The sequence below is a fragment of the Gadus chalcogrammus genome, chromosome 5 (assembly GCF_026213295.1).
Source record: "Gadus chalcogrammus isolate NIFS_2021 chromosome 5, NIFS_Gcha_1.0, whole genome shotgun sequence".
Classification (NCBI taxonomy): Eukaryota; Metazoa; Chordata; class Actinopteri; order Gadiformes; family Gadidae; genus Gadus; species Gadus chalcogrammus.
In genome coordinates this window covers 11,235,535-11,255,518 of record NC_079416.1, presented here as the reverse complement: position 1 = coordinate 11,255,518, position 19,984 = coordinate 11,235,535, and the positions used below count along the sequence as shown (strand labels likewise).

Below are 19,984 nucleotides of genomic sequence, written 5' to 3'. Positions count from 1 at the left end.
AGGGAACGTTCTTTAAAGTGTCATAACGCCCAGACTCAAACGCATTCCCTGTTGTTTTCACCCTGAAACAGGGTCAGCAGTGTTTTAAAAGTCTCAATTTGAAGGGTTTGAAAACACTGGAGTAATCTGGACACTAGGCGTAAACGTTGTAAAAGTTAAGCGAAAGTCTTTAATTGCTAAAGTGTTAGTGTGTGGATCTGGCCTCAGCCGCAGCCTCCACACAGCACTGGCCTGAGGAATCTCTCTCTCCCTCTCTTTCTCCGTCTCTCTCTCCCTGCTGTATACAAGTCATAAAAAACCTGCTTCAGTCTCGATTACATGACTCTGAGCGTCGTGTTGAGATGGAGAGGGAAATATGATTTATGAAACCAGAGTGGTGCCTTTCCAATGACAACAGGGACTGAGTGTCATCTTGCCTCCAGATGTTTGACTGATTCCAATAGGATTAAGCGCAGACGAGGTGCAGTAGGCTGAGGAAACCAGGGGGGACAGTGCGCACGCGCGTGCACACACACACACACACACACACACATACACACATACACACACATACGCGCATATCGACATTGTCATTGACACCGTCACACCATGGATTGGCAGACCAAGGTAAGGTCCTCTGAGATCCCTGCTGTTAACCACTGCGGCACCAGCCTGTTGGCCCAGAATTGGCCCTGAATTGATCTCTGTCTATCTCACGGATAACAGTGGCAGTCTGGCTCTTCTCCGGCTAAGAGATAATGTGCCCCGCAGTAGCATACTCTCGGGTTACGAACAATAGGAAAGAAACAGTCCCTCTTTAAAGTAGTTCTGGAGGAATGTCAACAGAAAGTGTGTTTTTACCTTGAAAGTGTTGACACTATTATAATGGAAGAGGCAGTGACGCAAACTCTCAACCGACGCCGTCCTACGAAGACGTCAGATCGTTAGCATTTTTAGACGGAACACTGTGTTTCCCCTAATGAAACGAAACAGACGACCCTCGTGGTGAACCCAGGGCTGCGTGGCTTCCTCCCTTCTCTTGAGTAATTGCAGTGCGTCAGCCTTTGGGCTTCCTCATGCCTCAGCACCCTACGTCAATCGCCACAGGCCCTTTGATCGGGCCCCAAGCCACGAGTGACTGATGGTGGTTTTGGTGGTGGTCAGAGGGTGCAGGGTGGGTTGGTTGTGTGTGTGTGTGCGTGTGCGCGTGTGTATGTGTGTGTTAGGGGTGATTGGCAAACCCCTATTAAGTCCCCGAGCTAAACTTACACATATCCGTAGGGGCAGGTTTTAGTGCAGGTCAGAGGTCGGCACTTGGGGACGCTGCACTCGCACACCTCGCAGCCGTAGTCGTCCTTCTCGTATCCCATGGTGCATTGCAGGGAGCAGTAGCGCTCAAGGTCGGGACAGGAGTCGTCTGCAGGAGGGGGGGAGGGAGGGGGAGACGGAGGGGGAGAGGGAAAGGGGTCGGGGGGCACGTCAACATGGGGGCGGGTGATCCATCAACGAGCATGATTAGCTGAAGGTCATTCGTGAGAGGGGAGCGCCGATGATGAATAGATAAGGACCTCACGCCGGGTCTTCCCCGTCACTAATGGTCTGTGGTTATCACTATTGATGTCTGCGCCGGAGCGATCCAGTTCCAAAAACGCAAAAATAAACCAGTTGTCTTTTGTAGCGTGCGCTCATCAATTATCAAGCTAAGAAGAACCACTGTGTGATCTCTGTGGCATGTACGAAACGAAGCTGCAGAGCAACACTCCATCACGTGGACATCCATCACGGTGAAGAATGTCTCACGGCACACGCCCCTCCTGTCAACGCAGGCCCGTGAAGGTGGGCTTATGGCGGAGGTTTTTTTAACCCCGTCGGCGGCCGTCCACTTACTGCTGAGGCACTGGCAGAGCAGGCAGCCGTTGGAGTCCTGCTGGAAGCCGTAGGGGCAGTCGTGGCCCGACAGAGAGCAGTTCTCCAGCGGGGGGCAGAGCAGCGGGCTCACCGTCTCGTAGGAAGGTTCTGGAAGCGGGGAGAGCAGAGAGACGACGGTGAGAAGAGAAGAGGGGGGGGTTAGGGGGGTGACCCAGCAGGGGGGCGCGCCGCATTAAGAAAGCGCAGAATTACCGCAGATGTGATAATGGTCATTGTCTCCTATAAAAATGTATATGTACCCCCTCTCTCCACCACCGACTGCATCTAATGGCGGAGAGGGGGGGGGGGGGGGGGGGGGGTGATGCTGCCCAGCCAGCTGTAATAGTTACCTCTTCAAAAGTGTTTTCATTTGAAGGGTAAACTGTAATTGCAGATAAATACCGGGCAATTACAGAAGGGTGGCTCCTACTGTTAGAGGGAGGGGGGGGGGGGAGATTATACCCCTCCTGTCTTATTGTCTTCATTTTCAACCACCAACCCCTCCTTCCATGAGCCGGGGAGGTGGAGGGGAAAGCATGCTTTAGCTGTGCGCGGGGACCGTAGCCGTAATGATATCTGTCCTCTGGCAGTCAGTCCCGTTCTGTCACTGCCCAGACAGAGCCGGGTCGTACCATGTCCTGGGTCGTACCATGTGCTGGGTCGTACCATGTGCTGGGTCGTACCATGTGCTGGGTCGTAGCATTATTATGGATTTAAGGAGTCGCCGATAACACAAACATACACACACAAACACTCCTGCACACACATGAAACACATGTGCCCCACAACAGAGCCGTTCCCGTCAACATCTCCTGCCACGCTCGGGGGTGCAACGAGCTGGAACTCATTATGCGCTCCAAGGAGAGATTTTGTCCAATGAAGTGCAATCCTGCACTCCACACTCACCGCAGACTCGCGAACTCACAGGTGGGTCCCATTTTAAGTTTTGAGGAGGGGGGAGGGGGGGGGGGGGGGGAGGGGGGTAATAAAGGAGCACCGAGTCCCTGAAGAATGCTCTGTGGCCTCGTACCTCAGACCCTTAATGGGTCCATGACGGCATGCAGAGCCCTATAGAGCTACAGCAGCCTCTCACACACACCTCCTCCTGTTACAGGACGGGATGTATGGAGAGAGACATGTATAGGATCGATCTCACTCGTTGCCTCTTTCGCTCTCTCTCTCTCTCTCGCCCTCTCTTTTGCTCTCTCTCTCTCTCTCTCGCCCTCTCTTTTGCTCTCTCTCTCTCTCACACTCTCTTTCGCTCTTTCTCTCTCTCGCTCCCTCGCTTTCAAACTGTTTTATAAATGTATTTATTAAATGAATCATGTTATGTCTTCTATACTCAATACGTTCTATTAGTACGCAGCCATATTATATATTTTTGCATATCTAGTTTTGAATATTGTACATTTTGCATCTATCTGTCTGTTCCCTCTCACTCTCCCTTTCTCTCTCTCCCTCAACATCTCCACGTTAATCTACCGGACGTCCCGTACCTTCGCAGAAGGGGCAGCACTCCCCGGGGATCTTGACTGGGTTCTGGCAGCTCTGCTTGCAGGCCATGGCGGTGCAGTGGGGCTCCCCGTCCACACACTGACAGAAGGTGCAGTCGTCCTCCTTCCACTGGTCCTCGTGGCCCAGCAGCTTGTTGTTCACCCAGCAGCTGGCCTTGGTGCTGTCCATGGAGAGCAGCTCCACGTCTGCACAGACACACAGGGGGTGATGCTGGGTTACGGAGGGAGAGGGGAGGGGGGGAGGGGAGGAGAGGAGAGGTAGGGGAGGAGGAGAGAGGGGAGGAGAGGATGAGGATGAGGAGAGGGCAGGGCAGGAGAGGGAGGGGAGGAGAGAAGGGGAGAGAAGGGGAGATGGTAGGAGAGGATGAGGAGAGGAGAGGATGAGGTGAAGAGAGGTTGGGGAGGAGATAAGACAAGAGAAGAGGTAGGGGTGGGGAGGAGAGGAGAGGTAGGAGAGGAAAAGAAAGGCAGTACAGGGGAGGAGAGGAAAGGAGAGGGAGAAGAGGGTAGGAAGAGTGGGATAGAAAGTAGAGGGGAGAAGAGGGGATGAGAAGGAGAGGAGAGGAGTAGAGTGATAGGAGAGGAGGCGTGAGCAGAAGAGAGGACAGAAAAGGAGGGGGTGAGAGATAGATAAAATGACGGCTGTAGGTAAGGACACGAAACAGTTGAAAAGGGATTACAGTTGAACATGATAATTATGTGAAGAGAGGAATGAGTCAAACTGCAACGTGAGTTGTATCATGTTTTGGCAAACACAACCAGAATGTTATGGTGTATTTTGTTCCACACACTGCTAACAGGACATGGAGTAAGTGGGAACAGGCTTTCTCCATGGGGTAGCAAACAAGCTTGCGAAACCTGGCTTGCAAAGAAGAAAATGATGGATTAATGTACGATGTGAAAGTTAAAAGACCATTTAGGATGTTTTTTTGGACATCTGATAGCCTGAACCATGGTTTCTAAACGTCAGGGTCAAAGGTGAGGGTCAGGGTTTGATGCCATAAATTTCACTCCCAGGCAAATCACCCCGACCCGGGCCATTGTGCCCAGATTACGTTGGGAGCTACTTGTTTGATCTCCACCAGGGGACGAAGTGCTTGGAACGGTTTAAGGACTGCTCTTAAAGTAACTTTGCTCTCGGTTAACAATATGTTTGATGGCCGTGTCGTTTCTGGGAACCCATTTCCATGTCTTAACAATATCCATAAATAATCTTTTTTTTTCTTTTTCTTTTTTTCGATTTGGGGGTTAAGTCCCGAGGGTCCGGCGAAGCAATGCACTGGACAAAAAGGGGTCCAATGTCTTTATTGTTATGCGCCTGTATACATGCGTGCATTTGTGTGTGTCTGCATGTGTGTTTGTGCGCCTGTATACATGCGTGCGTGCGTGTGTGCGTGTGTGTGTGTGTGTGTGTGTGTGTGTGTGTGTGATAGACTGCGTCTGCCCCCTGAGTAAGGACAGAGGGGCTCTGCTCTGTCTCGCTGAACCCTGTAGAGTCCTGCTGCTGCGGTCCCGTCCATCTGGCTGTGATTACCTTCTTTCTCCCTCGCTTCCCCGTTCTTTCTCTCCCTCGTTTTCTCCTCCACATAAAGTCGCCACTAATTACCCATCTGAAGCAAAGCCCTTATATTCTAGACCTCAAAGTGGCACCTTTTGTCACCTCAGTGTGTGGCTGTCCAATAAACCCATCCTATAACCGATACACGTCCGGGTGACATTCGCCCGTCTACCCAAGCTCCCTCGTTCAATTCCAATCGCCTCACAGGCGAGCTCCTCCCGTAAAGATGGGCGTTATGGATGCGGTCCCATCGCAGGAGCCATGCAAGACCAGCAGTTCTGCACAAGGACGTAACATGAAAGCATTCCATTCCGGCTAAACCCCGGCCGCATTCCAGGTGTACCTTCCAATGCTGACCTGCAATAACCTCCCTAATCATTTCCCCTTGCTACCTCTCCCCGCAGTCCCCCCATCTCTCTCTCTCTCTCTCTCTCTCTCTCTCTCTCTCTCTCTCTCTCTCTCTCTCTCTCTCTCTCTCTCTCTCTCTCTCTCTCTCTCTCTCTCTCTCTCTCTCTCTCTCTCTCTCTCTCTCTCTCTCTCTCCTCCCCCCCCCCCTCTGGGCTCGCTCTCCCTATGATCCACCAGAGCCAGGCAGGCAGGTCTAAGCGGGCCGCTGCCTGTGGACACTAACGCGTCGGCCACATGCACAGCATTCCTGAACGTGCGTGTCTGACCTATCCAGGTATATAATAATCAGGTGGGGGGGGGGGAGGTGCGTATTTCTTGGGATGGGGGGGGGTGTTCTATATAGGGTTGCAAGATGCCCCCCCCCCCCCCAACCTTGTACTAATCCAGTGAGAGATCCATTACAAGCCAGACTACAGTGCATTGTGAATGGTTTTTGTGTCCTCCAGTGAAGAGATGGATTCTGCGGCTAGCTCTTTAGTGGGTCTGCTCCAGTGTGACAGGTACGGTAACAGGTGTGTAATCCAGCTGGATACATGAGAAAGCCATTATGGTGGCACCTTCAGAGGCTGGCTGTTAGGACCCGGAGGGTGGGTGTGTGTGTGTGTGTGTGTGTGTGTGTGTGTGTGTGTGTGTGTGTGTGTGTGTGTGTGTGTGTGTGTGTGTGTGTGTGTGTGTGTGTGTGTGTGTGTGTGTGTGTGTGTTGTTGGAGGGCGGGGGGGGGGGGGGGGGGGAGGGGCATAGCTTTTGGTAGGGGTGGCAGTGATCCAAGTAGTAATACAATCATCCTATCTCACTACTGTCCATTGAAATGTAATCTGCCCATAAAATAACTATGAAAGATCACCTCATCCACATCTACAGCTTAGCTTAGTGTAGCACTGACTCCCCCCCCCCTCCCTGGATACCCAACTGTGCAGCCAGGACCAGTGTGTCGATGGGTGGGGCACATACCTATGCAGATGGGGCAGCACTCGCCCTCTGGGATGTAGAAGTTCTCGCAGTCCAGCTCGGCGCACTCGGCCTTGGAGCAGAAGGAGATGCCGCCGCGGCACTGGCACAGCCAGCAGGGGTCCATGCGGTACACCTCGCCCTCCGAGAAGTCCTTCCCGTTGTGGGCACACTTTGGAGTGACTGTTGGAGGAGGGGGAAGGAGATCGGTTAAGGAGGTGGTTTGCGATCGGGATGATTGACACATGATTGTTTCCCGGGCTCTCGGTTTGGAGAATGTATTTGTTATATTGCAGACAGGCTCGTAGCCAGCTATGAGATCACCGAGTCCCAAACCGTCATTTTTGTAAAGATAAAAAATAAAATTCAAACCTAAATACAACTTTGTTCAAAATCAGTGGTGGAGAACTTAATTCACTTGAGACTTGTTACTTTGTGTCCGCCGTGTGTGACATTTATGGGGGAGGGGGGGGGGGTGCTGTCGAGTGCTGGAGAGGAGGTTGGTGCTGGTCTCGTAGCACACATCACACAATAATGACACAGTGGGCCTAGTCTGACCTGGAGTGTATGCAGGGGTGTGGCCTCACTTGAACCAGCTTTCTATCACCTGTTATGGAGAAGCAAGAGGCAGTACCCGCGCCACTCTGCAGTCCAGCCAGTTGAATTGGTGCTCATGAATTTGCCATGAATACCAGCGCTAAGTGTTCCCTTTGCAATAGTGAGTCAATAACAGCTATGGATTACAACAGTGAGATGAAAAGGGTCAAAGTGTGTGTGTGTGTGTGTGTGTGTGTGTGTGTGTGTGTGTGTGTGTGTGTGTGTGTGTGTGTGTGTGTGTGTGTGTGTGTGTGTGTGTGTGTGTGTGTGTGTGTGTGTGTGTGTGTTTGTGTGAGCACGCACCAGTGTCTACTCACATCCCAACGTGTGTGAGCGTTGAACAGCGATAAAAAGGGGCTTAGCCAAAACAAAGTATTCCATTTCTAATGAGTTCATCCTCTACGGTCATCATTACATTCTGCAATTGCGATCACATGACATGGATATGCTGAGCACTAAAAGATTAGTGAGAGTGTTTTCCTGGCAGAGGCAGCGGTGATTTGGAACCTTGATGTACCTGCCATGGTGGATGACTCATCTGACACGCACCACAGTCGATCGTCTCCCTGTAACCATGTGGGATTTTAGCGAACCACCGCACACACTGACTTCTCATCAACAGTAGACAGCTCCTCACAGTGTCCTTCAAAGCTAATGAAGCAGTGTGTCTATGTAACAAAGCCTAACCTTAACCCTGTGACCTGTATATACAACAGAGGGTCTGATGGAAAACAGCCCTTAAATGTGCAGCATGCGATTGGTATAGGAGGTTGAAACACAAAAAAACATCCAATCAGAAACACCCAGAAAGTTTCGGCCAATTGAATGAAAGTAAACACAAAGGGAATGAGCAAGGGAGTGGAAGAGTTTTGAGAGTTTAGTTTCGGTTTTAACATCTAACATGAAGACAGGTATTTGGCCAACACTAAAAAGGGACATTTTCCAAGTATTACATATCCGCCCAGTCTCTCAGAGGGTTTTTCCACAAATGTTTAACATAAATCAGAGGACGGGGAGGAGGAGGGGGAAGGGGTCAACAGCTATTAAACAGCTATTATAAACATACACTCTATACTGCTTTGCACATAAATTTTGCCAAGGGCCGCAGGGGGAAGCTCCAGTAATGAGCGCATGTCGTATGTTTTGGTTCCCCAGGGGTTGCTATGGAGGACACGCTGCGGTGCGGTAAGAGGCGTCTGCGTGCCAGACCATTGGCTGTGCACACTCACACGTTTCCTGGGCCGGCGGTGACCCCCGCGCTTCCCCATGACCGGAGCTGCTGCGCTCTTAACGCAACACAGGTGTGTAGAACAAGTTAACAAAAGATAAAAGCAGGAATACGTTTATGTCCACCCCGTGCATCTCTTTCTCCCCGCAGTCCCCCCATTTCTCTCTCTCTCTCTCTCTCTCTCTCTCTCTCTCGCTCTCTCGCTCTCTCGCTCTCTCTCTCTCAGGGTTACGTCGTTCCGGCCCTTGCGTGCAACATAACCTAGCGGAGAAAATGCAATAAGCGCTTTAGTCCCGGGGTCCGAAATCAGAAGGGCTCGGAGCGGTTTTCCAACGCTCACGGAAACAAAAGGAAGTCACATGAGGGGATGCTCGCATGTGATTTCCGCAGCGTTTGTTAATGGTAATCCCTTAAAACAAACTCCCCCGCGCACCCACCAGATTCCACGCATGCTTTCTGATGCGTGTTCCGTCCTCTGGCCCATGAGCGGGGAGCGCTGGATGTTATGATGGCTGGGCCGTTAAATGCTCACCCTCTACACCGCCCTAAATCATGATGGCCTGTCATGCAATTATGCTTCTTGTGGCTGCGACGATGGCGGATAAGAAACTCAACTGGTGCACATTTAAACAAAAGTTGTAATTTTCCCCTGAATCCTTCACCGTCGGGTCTGAATAGCGTTTGTTTTTCCTTAAACATGTGGGTTTCCTTAGACTTGTGACGGCACTTGTTGATTGGTTTAGGAATGTGTGTGACCTTAAATCTGCAAATCCAAACCCATACATTGGGGTTGCCTGGTTATATCTTGCTTACTATGCCTCATTGTTCTGAAAGGCATTAATGGACTGTTTGCCCTTAAGAAGATGAAGTCCTGATTATCAGAGTTGAAAACAAAACGTGGTTCTCAATGAACTGGAGTTGTTTAGAGTAGCCATCAACATGAAAACAGGGCTTCTTCCAAGACCCATCTGTTGTCCTGCCAACGGAGGGAAACAGTCTTGCATTAAATGACGGGCCAAATGACTCGGGTCAGGACTCGTGTACTGTTAGTGCACAGAGCGTCTTACCTGACACGCCAGATGGTCTATTACACAGAACCATCTGGGAAGTCGTCCTTGGAAACAGTTTGAAAAAGGGTAGGCGTTTCAAAAAAGTATGCTTGGCAGGTGGATGGATGAACCATCTGTCCATCACGCATCACATGGAACTCGTAGTTCCTCGCAGGATGTTGATCGGTCCGATTACCACTGTGGTTTGGGCCACAAGTGAACCACAGTGCCACAAACTTGCAGCCTGGCATGTTGGGTTACGGCGTGATAGTGATCTTTCTAGTGCAGCTTGCATAAGGTAGCAGAACATCCACCCTGACTCAATGTCAGGCCAAATCAACGCAGTGGGAATCAGAACAGCAAACAAGGGCACCCTGTCATAAGCCATAATATTGTATATTATATCAGGTCCAAAAGAGTGATGTTGACTCTGATAAACACCATCAGTCTATGGCTGCTGGTGTTATGTGGGCGAACGTTATGCCTGTGGAAAGCTACACAGTGTGCTGCAGGTGGCTCTAATGGGCCCTTTGTGTGAACCCAGGCGGGCCCCTGGCGCATTTTAGGGGTGGCTTGGAGTGGGCGGTGATTGTTACGGGGCAGGGGGGGGAGTGGAGCAGGGTGGGGTGGGGGGGAGTGGGGTGGGCCAGGGGAGTGCAGAGTGGTGGTGGTGGGTGGTGGTGGTGGTGGTGGTCGAAGGGGAAGGTAGGGCGGGGGCTGTGTCTTGATGGCGTCTCTCCCGGCCGGACAGCTTTCTGATGCGAGGGGGGGCGCAGTCATGCGGGCCTTACGGCCGGTAGGGGCGGCACAAAGGGCATCAACCCCCGGGGCCCAAAGAGCAGTAGACACTTGTTATCAAAACGCTGATCCCAGGCCTCCGTGGCAGCCATTCAGCCCCTGTCAGCCTGCCTGACTCCATTACCCTCGCCGCTGGCAGACTGGAGCACATAAAAAGCATTCCCATGTTGAACCTTTTCCCTTTTCCACGTGTGACCAGACAGGAACCCTTTGACACTGCACTTCTGTTGAGCAAAATGTGTAGCCTAAGCACTCTTCTGGTCACTGGGCTCGTTAAGTCCATTAATTCCGGGACACGGTGCACATTTACGGATATGGAGGGGCCAGAATGGGAATTTGTTCTGTTGGTAAAACAGTGCATATTTGCTTGGAGCGCAGAGTAAACACGGCAACGTCACTGGCCCCGGTCGCCGCGATGGAAAATCTTATCTGGTATTAGTGCTATGTTCACAAGAAACTGGGATTTTAAGTACGATGGTACAAAAGTAAATGTATTGAGAGCTCTCAAGAGTTGTTCATAAATATAACTATATATAAAGTGTATATACAAAACTATATATATATAGTATATATGTGTACATATATATAGCTTCTGTCTCACCGTTAACCTTAATCACATATAGTCAGCAATGCGCAAAAACTGAATCACAGAAATGGTATTTCACCCATATATCCCATATCAATGGTTCAGAATAGGGCCTATTACTGGAAAGACAGTCTGATAAATGTCTCTTACTGTATCTGCTCCAACAGCATCATCCACCCACCCAGCACTACCAATTATCCCACACACAGATATCAACACACACTCGGAGTAATGGGAAAAGTGTAGGAACGTATTTCCGACCCGACAATCGACCCTGTGAGACCCATTAGGGTTAATATCCCTCGAGGCCCTTCAATTACCTGCGGATACACCGCTGAACAAAGCGAGGGTGTCTTTGAAGCGTGCTGCTCGCTCTGGGGGTCCGCCGCAGCCCACACAGATAAATAGCCACGGCGTAATTACCGAACAATCTGTGACTTTCTCCTTTCATCTGAGGACACTCTCCACGGGGAGGAAAGTGCTGCACTCCGAGGGAAAACAATTACTGCCTCGGCTCTCAGGGGGGGGGCAACAATTCTCTCGCCGGCCCGACCCCATGCCCCCCCCCCACACACACACCTCCAGCTGGGGAGCACCAGACAGTAGGGGGGGGGGGGGGGGGGGTGGTGATGGTGATGGTGGCACCATTATGCTCCAATTACCTTTCTGGCACTCAAAGACGTCGCAGCAGTCCCCCGGCAGGCCGCTGGCCGGGCGGGGCACCACGGCCCTCTGGCCGGAGGGGCAGCGGGCCGCGGGGCAGGTGCCGAGGTCACAGGTGCACTGGGGCGGCAGGGAGGGGCAGCAGCCAGCAGGGGGCGTGTAGCTCTTGGTCAGGACCGAGCCCTTGGGGCAGGAGGGCGCCGGCACAGGGGGGCAGGTCACGCCCGAGCACTTGAGAACTGCTGAAAGGGCGCAAACACACACACACACACACACACACACGGTTGGTTTTGGGGGGGGGGTGGGGTGGATCACAGACCGCTCGGCTTTGGGGACGTGGGTAAAGGTCCGGTGTGGCTCGGTTGGTGGAGGACGCCATTAGCTATGTGTTAGTGTTTGGCTTTGCTTGTCCTTCGCATCGGCTATTAATAAAAGGGGCCAAAACCAAAAAAGGCAAAGGTGCATATTGTCCCTCAGGTACATGCATGGAATTGAGCTAGACACACACACACACACGCACACGCACACAAACGCACACACACTGCTACGTTCCATACCAAAATAAGGCTCTGTAAGCCATACTGTAAGGCATACTGTAACATGTACGTACAGCTATATATACCTTAACAGTGTGCACACTGTTCCCTTAACCGTCAGGAAAGAGAGAGAGAGCGGTGTGTTGTTGGAATAATATGTGTGTGTATGTCCGCGTGTGTGTGCCCGCAGCCTGTGTTTGCACACCGTGTATGTGTGTGTGTGTGTGTGTTTGTGTGTGTGTGTGCGTGTGTCTCTGTGTGCAAGCAGCGTTTGTGTATGTGTGTGTAGTACCTGTGCAAACGGCGTGCATTTGTGTGTGCGCCGCATGTTTTTTGCTCACCGTGTGTGTGTGTGTGTCTGTGTGTGTGCACAAGTTTGTAGGCATGTGTGTGTGTGTGCAAGCAGCGTGTGTGTGTATATATGTGTATGCGTGCGTGCGCACACGGCATGTGTATGTCTGTTTGTGTGCGTGTGTGTGTGTGTGTGTGTGTGTGTGTGTGCGTGCTCCCATGTGGACCCTCTCTCAGAGTGTTAGTGGAGCAGCGTCGACGGCAGCAGCGCTACTCATGTTGCAGTCGCTTGAGCACACACAGCCAGGCCCACCGCGTCTGCCCTCAGACATCAAGCGGGCCCTTCAGACCCCTGGCCGGGGCCCTGCAGCATCCCGGCACTAGAGGAGCACAGAGAGCCCCTCGTGTCCATAGGTTACAGATCCTGCCCTGGCTCACGGTCCAGACGGACCCTCATCCCCTTAAAGACGTGCCATTAATGCAAGCCAGCCCTCAACAGAGCTTCCCTTCTTCCTGGTGCTGCACCCCCCCTCTCCCAACCCCCACCCCACCCCCAGCGTCTCCTCCAGGCCTCCCTCACTTTGCATACCAGGAAAAATGTTCTATTTGTCTATTCATTTGCCAGAGCCAACATAATAGCTCTGATGCCCCTTGTTGAGGAGGAAGAGGGGCATGGATGGGGGATGTGGGGGGAGGGAGGGGGGGGGGGGGGGGGCTAAGTATGTGGGCAAGGGCCTCAGAGTGTTAAGCTCCGTATCCACCATCGTTGCAGAGGGAGTTTGGCGCCGGACGTGCCCTTGGTTTCTGAGAGGACTAGCACTCGGGCTCAACCTTAGCGTTGATGCTCCTTGTAGATCTCCTCTCTCAGCGCCATGATTGAGGAAAGCTCCAGTTTTGCCATCTCAATGTTAAAATATTTTCACCCTTTCATATACTCTGACCTCCCAAAGCCCAACCAAATAGCCTGCCAAGCCGTATGTCTTCATGCGTCTAAATAATGTCTTCTTAGCAAGATAAAAAGTGTTGGGTCAATCCAACAAATTTAGAGACTGTTCTCGCATCAACGATCAGAAGCAACAACGCAAAAGACATAATTAATCGTTGTTGGAGTATTTTCTGACGAGCTAGCCAGCCAGGAAGAGTGCTCCATGCTTTGCGGTTGATGGAGACATGGAGGAAGTGCTCCACATAAAACCACTGATAGCCTTGAAATCCCAGGCTGGTGCTGGCGCGAAACGCAGACGCCGATGGCGGAAACGGGGGGCTTAAGAGGTGTGAAAGGGGGTGAGATTGGTGGGGGTTTTGTCGGAGGTTGTGGGGGAGAGGGAGGTGCATATTGGAGGCTGTTCAGGAAAAGAAAAGTGGAGCGCCCCTCGCTGTATCGACATTGTGGCGAGAACAGTAGTGGCCTCACAAAGCTTGGATTACCTGGACCTCGGGGCCCATGTTTATTTTGGTTCTGTGTGTCACTGTAATGTATACAACGCAGGGGAGCGTGATCATACAGAGCCCCACCACGCCCTGCCGTGTAACTGTCAGTCGCTAAAGCCCCCCCACAAACCCTGGTCCCCTGTTTAGGTCCCCCCACCCATGCCAATACTCTATGGGGCTTTGGAAGATGCGAAAAAGAGGGTGGCTGACCTTCATCATCCAGATGATGGATGTGAAATGTAGAAAAACGTGGTGACTGAATCACAAGGCATTTTACAGGAGGAAGTGGCCACCATGTCATAGGTAACGTTATTCATCCAGATTATTTCTTATTACTGAAATAATTGAGTCAAATGGGATTGGGTTGAGAGGAATGGTTCTGGTTTGGGGTGAGGGCTGGTTTGAACAGAGGGTCTCGTCTCTGTGTTTCTGGGAGCTCTCTCATGGAGCAAAGTGTTTTGCTGATGGGCTTCCCAGCCCAGTGGGGCCGAAGGTCAGTGGGCTGCCACGCGCGACCTCGCGCTCTCAGAGGACATGCTTTATCCCAGACATTTGAATCCACCCGTAAGTGGATCGACTCGGGTTCCACCCACCAGACAGGGGGGGAGATCGGCTGACCAATCACACGCCTAGAAGTTGGACGCATCGCTCCAAACCAATACTTTTCTGGCATGTTAAGTGGGCCTTCAATGTCTACCTGACCCAGAACAAACACGGAGGAGAAAGAGCTGTGTCTCTCAGTTTTTTTCGAGGAAATATCAGACAGAGGAAATTGAGAGCGAAGGAAAAGTTGGATTTTTCCGATGAAGGATAAATAGAGCAGGAGTGAGAGGGATCTGTACTGTACTGTTTGCTCAAGCAACCTGGAAACAGTGAAGGCCTTCCACAAAGCTCTCATTGATACACTTAGCGCTGAATAGTGTCATAGAAAATGGATAAGAGGGGGGACCCCAAATTAACGCACGTTACAACCCCTTTTAACGGTTTTCTTGGCCTGAATCTTGTGCGGGAGTAAAATAAACTTCACTTCGGAGGGCTAATTAGAGAATGTTTTAATTCCAATAACGGCCAATCAGAGTATTCCGCTGCTCAGTTCCACACAGATTTTGCATATGAAAACATTGAGGCGTTCAAACCATTGAAATGCAGCCATCTTGCCCAATGTCCTGAACTGAATAACACTTTCTATGTATTGTGTGCTTCCCAGAGATGGCTGATTATCCTTTCACGCATGATAATGGCGGGGTTCTGAAGTGAGCTGGGAAAAGCAGCTGGCAGACAAACTATTGTCATTCAAATGAATGGAATTGTATCCATCCGTGGAAAAGCTCCAGCCCGCAGTGGGGCAATTAATATCATCTTCTCTTCGGGGGTGTTTCCAACACAATAGGCAGAGAGGGGAAAATTATGGAACAAGTCAGCAGTGGATGGATTATTTTTGTTGTTGTAATGTGCTGTTTGTGTTATATTGAGCATAAATGGCTGTAATTAGTGAGTCAGCAACCACAGGAACAATCTTGGCCATCACAATGGTGGCCATTCTCCAGCCGGCACAAACACAGACACAAAGACCTAATTTGGCATGCTTGATCGATTCACGCCGCAGATTAGCCAAACTCTGCGACCCTTTAACCTCAATGGACAAATGTAAACTCAACACTGGGAATGGCAGTGTGTGACTGCGTGCGATTGCAAGCACAGACACTCACACACATTCACACTATACTAACAGACACACACACACACACACACACACACACACACACACACACACACACACACACACACACACACACACACACACACACACACACACACACACACACACACACACACACACACACACACACACACACACACACTCACACACACACATTCACACTATACTACCACAGACACACAAAGACAAACTACAATACCAGACACTCACACACCTTCAGCTGGTCTGGTCTGGAGGTGGAGTGGTTTGTCGGATGTGGAAATTGTTTCATTACCACAGAACGCCCTGTGTTGTAAACAATGCATATTTTTGGCATCTCAGCAAACTCATTGAAAGGAGGGGAGAAAAAAAAAAAAAAAAGCCTTTGTAAATGTGTTTTTTTTTGCCTCCGTCCTGCGAACCCGGGGCACAAGGAGCGCAGTCTTCCCCCTGGAACCCGGAGCGGCTGGGCAGAGCAGAGGAGCCTGTGTTGACAGCCTGAGTTTACTCATGGAAAAACCACACAATGCCAGTTCTGTTTCGGCGGGTGACTCTGGAAGCCAGTCAGCGGAGAACAAAGCGGCCCCAGTGCGCCGCCCGCCCCGCCGTCCCCGCTCCATCTGCAGCTTTTTCTAAAGTTGCGCCGCCGAGGGCCCCGCATCAGGGGCAGTCTCCCGTGTTAAGCTGCGCGGGGGCCCCGGACCGCTGCAGCCCCCCCCGCCCCCCCCCCCCGTCCCCCTCCAACCCCCCCGTCCTGTACTTAACCGCTGCAGAAAGTCTGTGTTGTTTCCTCAACCTTCGCCGCGCTGACCCACGTGTCTGTGTGTGAGCGGCGTGGGTAGGCGTCCGGGGTCAAAGGGCACAGGCGGGGTCAGCGGGGGGGGGGGTGACAGTGTGTGGGGCAGTCACACTGTGGTCGTTGAAATACCTGAGGGAGGTAGCCTGGCCATCAGCACCACTGTCGCCTCCATGGAGGCCTACATCGCCGCTGCTCCCGCTGAACACTGACAGATCAACTGGGCCGAGAGCACCATTTTTCATTTTTCGGTCTCGTAAAGACGATGCGAGCCGACATTGCCAGCGACTGCTCTGTAATTGTTGTGCATATGACCATAAAACCATCTTCAATCTTGAATCTTGAATCCATGGTGTATAAAACAGCTCATTTTTCTTTTTGCAGATGGCCCCATGTTTATTAGTGCAGTGCACCTGAGGGAGAGGGAGTCTGAGCTTACATCAGACTCAGCATTGTCCGACGGCCGGACGGATGGAGGTCGCGGCTGCTCATTGTAGCTGAGAGTGTTTATGGGTATGGACTTGCACCAAGCGAGAAGGAATGCAGGAAGTGGATCCAGGTTGCTGCATTATCCCATAAAACAAGCCACCGGGACGGAGAGCCCATCAAGAGTTTGGGGGGGTTAGCAAAAGCCAGCACTCAGATGTACCTGTAATTCAAAAGGATTCCTGAGTTTAAGACCCCATCGAAGCAGATCTAGGAATTCACAACGCATGGCAGTCGCAAGCCGTTGACAGCTGTTGTAAAGATTGAGCGGTGGTTACGCAATCGTGTTGGCCGTGTACGGGACAGTATGCGTGCCAGCATGAAATACAATTGAACCAAATGTAAACAAACCATGCTGCTACTACGCCCTCCTTTCCCCAGTGTGTGATTGGACATATCGCTGGAATGTGCGACAGAACATTGCACACCAAGAAAAGTGCATTTACCAAAAAAAGAAAAACCCCTCTTTCAGAGACACAGGCAAAAATTCACAGGGAAACACAATAACCCTGAAATCTTTCAAATTCGATGTTGCTACATTTGTGTTTCAAAGTGTGTAATGCATTTTTGCATTACACACTCATACATTTGTACATTATTTTTGAAATACATTTTGTTGAAACAAAAATCACAAAACAAAAACACTGCTGTGCACTGATGTGGATTTTTGCAGCATGATACATGTGTGTTTGTGCACACGTGGGCACTGTTAAATACTTCCAGCGGCGTGGACAGTGTTGACGTGCATGCTGTTACGCAGATGTCTTTCCTTTGTGTGCAGGGCAAAAAAAAAAGAGAAAATGGTCGTCAGGGCCTGCACAGATGATTTTGGCCAAGCAGGAGTTAGTTTGGGCAGCGGTGTGTGCGGTGAAGGCCGGGGTTCTGATGCTTTAAGCAGCGGGATCCACAAAGGGGGAAGTGGACCTCTACCTTTGTCCCAGAGCTCCACATGGAATAAGAGGACGTAGAGGAAGAGGCTGAGAATACTGTTTGTTTGGCGGTGGGTCCTGTGGCGACTGTGCTGGTTGTGCCTTGCCTGGCCGGTGGTGGTGGTGGTGGGGGTGGGGGTGGTGGTGGTGGTGCTGGCGGTGGTGGTGGTGGTGGGGGTGGGGGTGGTGGTGGTGGGGGTGGGGGTGGTGGTGGTGGTGCTGGCGGTGGTGGTGGTGGTGCTAACCTACCGCAGCGAGACGGCTGACACCAACGCACCGATCCCAACCCTCCGGGGCGTGGATCGCCCTTTGTAATCCTTACTCTTTCTCTTGTGATACAAACCCACCGCAAGGTCCACACACACACACACACACACACACACACACACACACACACACACACACACACAGACTCACACAGACTCACACAGACTCACACACACAGACACATAGACATGTCAAAACTAGAAGTGTTCAGAGCGGGGGAATGCTTCAGCATGCAGTAGCCCTAGACACACAGAGCGGGGTTGAGTCGCGGCCCTGCCAGCCCAGAGGTAGTGTGGCCCAGTGGGTAATAGCTCTGCTGCGAACAGACACAGCAGCCAGGCAGGACTAATGAGGGGGGGGGGGGGGGGGGGGGGGTGTTGGTGGTTGGCCAGGTGGGCCAAATACACGCTGCGGTCTTTGAGGTGTGTTTGCACCATGGCATCACGGTGGGCACAGTGCCCCTCTTTCATGGCACCAACTTCTCCTGAACTTCCCAGTCCCAGTAAACAACATTTATTGCTCCCTGTCCTTGTTACACATTGACTTTGGTACGCCAGGGCTGGCTGTACGTGTGGACTCTGAACAAGGCTGAACAACGTCATGCGTTTTAACTGAGCGAGGCGCGGCACCAAACATGACGTCCATCAAGCGGAGCAATGTTCCAAGAAACGCTGCTGCTTAAACTACAAATTACAATGGAAGTGCTGGTGTGAAGCATTGGGTGACGAAGCCAATGGTATACAGGACCTTTAACACAAAATGGCAGTTTTTACTAAACGCCACTCATGAAAGCTCTGGATTTTGCACTTGAAAGAAACAGCACATGATCCCCGTCCCAGCTGGGCTTGGCTTACTCTCCTCCTTCTGTTCCTGAATTTTTTGATTTTTTTTTAGATGCCCTAACATCTGGATAACACTTCCTTTCCTATCATGGCAAATTCAGATGTTGCGGTCGACTCAGCATTCTGAGCCATTCAAACATCTGTCCCGTGTCCCGCCCACACAGAAACCAGAGGAGGTTCCAGTGGGGGCAGTGAGACAGATAGACGGATAGATAGGTTGGTTATCAAGCACCAATGTGTGAGTGAGCTCACAACAGAGTAGCAGAACGCGCTGTACAGCGCGTTCTGCTACTCTGTTGTGAGCTCACTCACAGCAGGTACGGGAGAGTGTGAATGGCTTAGGGTGAGAGGAAGAGCACCACCGGCGTGCGTGTCGGTTGACTTGCTCCCGAGTGGGCACGGGATTCTGTAGCCCCCTCTGGAGGCCCCAATCCCTGCCTGTCCCACCTCCCTGTGTGGGAACATGTTCCACACAGAGGGGACTAAAGTTGACCGTTTATTGTTTTCAAACACATGTTGTCCATAAACGTCAACTCAATAATAATAATGTCATATAATAATATAATTCCCCTTAGGGAGAGCGGTTGGGCCACCTCACAGCCACCTCTCAGAGTCTGAAATACCAGTTGTCACTGAGCGAGCTTGATGTTTGACACAGATTCCCAGGCCGGTCGTAGAGGAAGCTCCCAGCGATAACAGACAAAGGACAATCCCCCTGCCTAGACTTCCAGACAAACAAGATAATTATCACCCACAGACACACGCTGCACAAACACAGATGCAGACACGCAGTCTCACAGGCCCCGCATGCGGCTACATGGGGGCCCGGCGTCGGATCGCTGCGACCGCACCGTGCACGCATGTATGAGCCCAGCGTATGGAGGGGACGCACACTTTCCATACGCGCCGTCAAAACACACACATGCCTACACAAACACAGTCGTTCACACAATCACACCCTCGCACACATGTGCGCACACACACACACACACACACACACACACACACACACACACACACACACACACACACACACACACACACACACACACACACACACACACACACACACACACATATAGATACACATAAGTACACACATGCACGCACATGCACGCACATAGAGACACACATGCACACACATAGACACACACACACACATACACACACACACAGGCACAGGCACATACACACACATATAGAGAGGGAGACACAAACACACACACACACACACACACATACACATACACATACACACAAACGCAAACACACTTAATGAGGGGCTGCTGGAAGGTTGGGTGTGTTAGGGCAGTAAGAACTCATAAGCTGCTGAAAAATGTTGTTTACTGTTTTGAGTGGTGTGAATTTAGACTGTCAGCCTTAGCCCTAACCCTTGACTGCAGGAGTGTGGAAAGAAGCATTGCAACACACAAAAAAATATGATAATTCTCCCAGCAAAATACCAGGCACC

General features: G+C 51.3%; 1 protein-coding gene across 1 annotated transcript in view; it reads right to left on the bottom strand.

Annotated features, from left to right (window-relative positions):
• Positions 1 to 19,984, bottom strand: part of LOC130382110 (cysteine-rich motor neuron 1 protein-like) — a 35,411-nt gene that overhangs the window by 7,153 nt on the left and 8,274 nt on the right. Inside the window, exons 4-9 of the mRNA XM_056589720.1 lie at positions 11,236 to 11,478; positions 6,319 to 6,498; positions 3,384 to 3,587; positions 1,867 to 1,995; positions 1,249 to 1,396; positions 888 to 904 (exon numbers count right to left, since the gene is read on the bottom strand). Of these exons, the coding sequence (XP_056445695.1) occupies positions 888 to 904; positions 1,249 to 1,396; positions 1,867 to 1,995; positions 3,384 to 3,587; positions 6,319 to 6,498; positions 11,236 to 11,478 (921 nt within the window). The remainder of the gene's footprint in view (positions 1 to 887; positions 905 to 1,248; positions 1,397 to 1,866; positions 1,996 to 3,383; positions 3,588 to 6,318; positions 6,499 to 11,235; positions 11,479 to 19,984) is intronic.